Raw genomic sequence first — 3,634 nt, forward strand, 5'->3', positions numbered from 1 at the left:
CTACAGCTACTGCTGACTGTAGAGCCAGACGTGGCTCTCATAATAACCCGTCTACACGCCTAAATCCCTTTGTTTGGGGTGGAGCTGTGAAACAGGTCCTTCTTGTAATGTAACCACTGTTATGGGCTTTCAAAATAGTCACTTTGCCACATGTGGTGTGTCAGAGCAATATTGTGTTTGCACTGTATGGAAATATTAGCAGGTTCACCCTAAAGCAACATGTCTTTTAACTCTTTCACACCTCTTCCCCAAAATCTCTTTCAGTTTCCTCTGGTTTCCATCCTCCCCTTATTTTTCAGTCTATTGAGTTAAATCAGTTTCTTTTGTTTTCTTTTTTTTTTTTTTGTCTTTGTGTTTGCCAGATGGGGCTGCGATGCGGGCAGGTGTTCAGACAGGAGACAGGATCATTAAGGTGTTGTATTTATTTGCTTCTGTTTCTTTAACTGCAACTGTCCCTGGCCTTTCTGCATCCATGAAGAGGTTGAAGGCTGCCACCTTCTGGACATTTAGTCAATTGTTTTTCCACTATTTAGCGGTATATCGTCTCAAATTGTGGAACTGAACCTTGAATATTGTGTTTTTGGCATGTGAATTGGTTGATTTTATTTTGAAATGGTATTCTGTATTTTTCTTCCAGGTTAACGGGACCCTTGTTACACATTCGAATCACACTGAAGTGGTGGAACTTATCAAATGTTAGTTCCTTTGTTTATTTTGTTTTACTTCAAAACCACATTTTGAAGTTAAAAAAAGGATAATTCTAGTAATTCCCTTTGTTTTATTTTAGCGGGCTCTTATGTGGCCCTCACGGTTTTGGGGCGCCCTCCAGGACTCGCCCAGGTTCCATTGCCTGAAGCAGAACATGAGATGTTGGGTATCAGCCTATCCTCTCCAAACTCTCCAGCATTTGAACGCCCATACAGTCCACTGAACTGCCTCTCCTCACTACAACCCTGGGTACTGCTGATATGTGATACTTGTTTATTTATTAATTAATTAATTTGTTTGCCTTTTCTGTCACTTAATTGGTCCCCGTAGTTCATCCTGTTTCCTCAGTCTCATCTAAAAACATTTATTATGTTGTTCTATTCTCTGTCTCTCTTTTAAAATCTCTAGACTTCAAAGTGACACCTTCTCTTCTGAATTACATTGTTGAAGTAATTAAATCTGTTTAGGGGGTTAGATTTAAGTGTCGAATAAATGTCTGTATTTTCAACTTGTATTTTGTTTAGCTGCTTAGACGAAATCACATTTGATTTTTCCCCTCAGGATCTGAACAGCAGTGCCTGCAACCAGAGGGCTGATGTTTTGCAAAAGAAATTCTCAAAAGAACAGCAGGAGCTGCAGGTTAGCATAACAATGATCATTGCTTTCCTTTTTTTTTTTTTTTTTGTTTCAAAACTGTTTTAAAAATGAGATTTTTTTTTTTTTTTTTTTTTTTTAAATCAAGGATGACAAGCTTTGCTGTAGTTTTGACACAGTTATGCGTATAAATCCTCTAGACCGGGGGTCTGCAATCTGCAGCTCTGGGGCCACATGCAGCTCTTTGGTCCTTCTGCAGCGGCTCTTTAAAGCTTTGACCAAAACTAACATAAAACTGAATTTTAACGGTTGTTATACAAACGATAATAACGCTAGTTTTAGCCGTTTTAATTTTTCAGCGTTTTGGTCATTTCTTTTGCAAATATGCCATTACTAGAACTAATACAAGGAGTGAAATACTCACTTTATGTTTTATTTCTATACTTATTTTTTCAACAATTAAAAAAAATCACTTAGGTCTGCATAGTTCATAGTTTGTTTAAATAAATTTAAAAAAAAATGGTAAAAAAAATAAAATAAAACTTTATCTTTTCCTTCTTTACAATAATATGGTCTTTTATTTTGTTTTAAATTGTAAAAATATCAATAAGTGTTAAAAATTATTAGATATATTTAACTTTAAAATATGTAGCTCCTACTGGCCACAAAAGCCCCCTCCAACAAATGTAAAGCGGTCCACAGGCCACCACTTGATAATCACAGTTGTAGCAGGTTGTTGCGGCTCTGGACACTTTTAATTTACTGAATGAAGGCGTAAAAATGGCTCTTTTGATAAAGGTTGCAGACCCATGCTCTAGACAATTTTGCAATGTCCTTATTATTTAATTTCCATCTGGGATTAATAAAGTATTTTTGAATTGAATTAAATTGAATTAAAAAAAAAACTTATTGGATCATATTTAATGGTTAGGAAGCAGCTGCTTTGTGTACACTTGTTATGCAGCTCGTTTCATTTTGAAGTATTTACCTCAAATAAATAGATTACCCAGAGTCTACATATGTATTGGCCTACTGTTCCTGTTCTCCTTTTGATTACTCATCTCACCTTTTAGGCAATGAAAGAGAAATACAACAGGAACCCCTCCCCCAAACTACTGAAAGACATTCAGGAAGCAACAAAACACATTCCTCAGCTGCAGGGTCAGCTCTTCAAGGCCACAGGGACAACACAGGTACCAACTTGCAAATTTAGCCCCCAGAGCAGGAAATTCACAGACGGAGGTCTATCAGAAACACCCAAAGCAGTCTTTGTTTAATTTTATGTAGCACTTTTGAAGGTCATTCCAGACAAACATGAACCCTGTTCTCATCAGAGGATGAAGCCGCTCTTTTGTGTCTGCATGACAGCTTATTTTATTACACTATTTTGTGCCGTAATGTGCATCATTGTACTGGTTGTCTACAAATCACTTACATTTCACAATAACAAAACGTGATACAATGTAAAGGTCATACATTAATTTTTAGCCAATACTTGTTACAAAGCTTGTGTCTGTCTGTGAATCCACAGGAGGCTGTTTCAGGTGGAGATGAAGACAATGGTAGCATCATAGAGACAGATTGTGCACTTGCCCCTAAAGGAGATAACAGCACAGACCTTTCCTGGAGCAGCACTCCTGTAAGTTATCATAATATAAAGAAGTCTGAGCTTCTTACAGCTTGCTGAATAAATCACAGAGCTTCTTCATAGAGAACACCAGTCCGCATTTTAAAAGCATCTATTTATTCTGCATTTAGATTTAGGGCACTTTTGCCAGCTGCCCTTTAGTGTTTTGCAATTATTTAAAGACTATTAAAAATGTTCCATTTATCACCCAGGTATCTCACACGCTTGGACCCGTATCTCCTGATAGCCACTGTCCAAAAGACTCCTCTTGCGCCAGCCCAAAAAGCACTCCCAGGAACAGCTTCAACTCCTGCCACTCCCCAGAGGCAGAGGATGGAACTGACCTGGTATATTAACTCCTCTGATTGTCCTTACTCTCCTAACAGTAGTTATTCAGTCACTTCATTTGCTTGTGTATGTTGCAATTTAACTCTTTTATTCAGTGGTGTAGTCTACATTTTGTATTGAGTCATGTGTTTAGAAACCAAAGTACACCGGTTAGTACAATCTAATTGTCAATTTATTTTGATTTGCCTGAAGCACCTCCCTAGGAAGTGGACGATAATGGATGGATGTTTATATATATTTGACATATATATACATACAAGCATGCATATTATCATATTTATTATTATAAGTTATTTTCTTTTTAGTTAAGACTTCCAAAGTAAATTGGACAAAATATGAAAGTTCTTTAGGCTTTAA

At 36.9% G+C, this 3,634-nt stretch overlaps 1 protein-coding gene across 1 annotated transcript; it reads left to right on the forward strand.

Moving 5' to 3' along the window:
- Positions 1 to 306: 306 nt before the first annotated feature.
- On the forward strand, positions 307 to 3,276 carry LOC119411220 (rho guanine nucleotide exchange factor 12; the record flags this gene model as incomplete). The annotated part of the gene is given in 6 exon segments (XM_037678152.1): positions 307 to 412; positions 638 to 695; positions 788 to 957; positions 1,270 to 1,347; positions 2,834 to 2,941; positions 3,142 to 3,276. Coding segments are annotated over 6 exon segments (588 nt in total), but the record flags the coding sequence as incomplete, so codon positions are not given.
- Between the last annotated feature and the right edge of the window lie 358 nt (positions 3,277 to 3,634).

This window comes from Nematolebias whitei, chromosome 6 (genome assembly GCF_014905685.2).
Source record: "Nematolebias whitei isolate Nwh7 chromosome 6, NemWhi1, whole genome shotgun sequence".
NCBI lineage: Eukaryota > Metazoa > Chordata > Actinopteri > Cyprinodontiformes > Rivulidae > Nematolebias > Nematolebias whitei.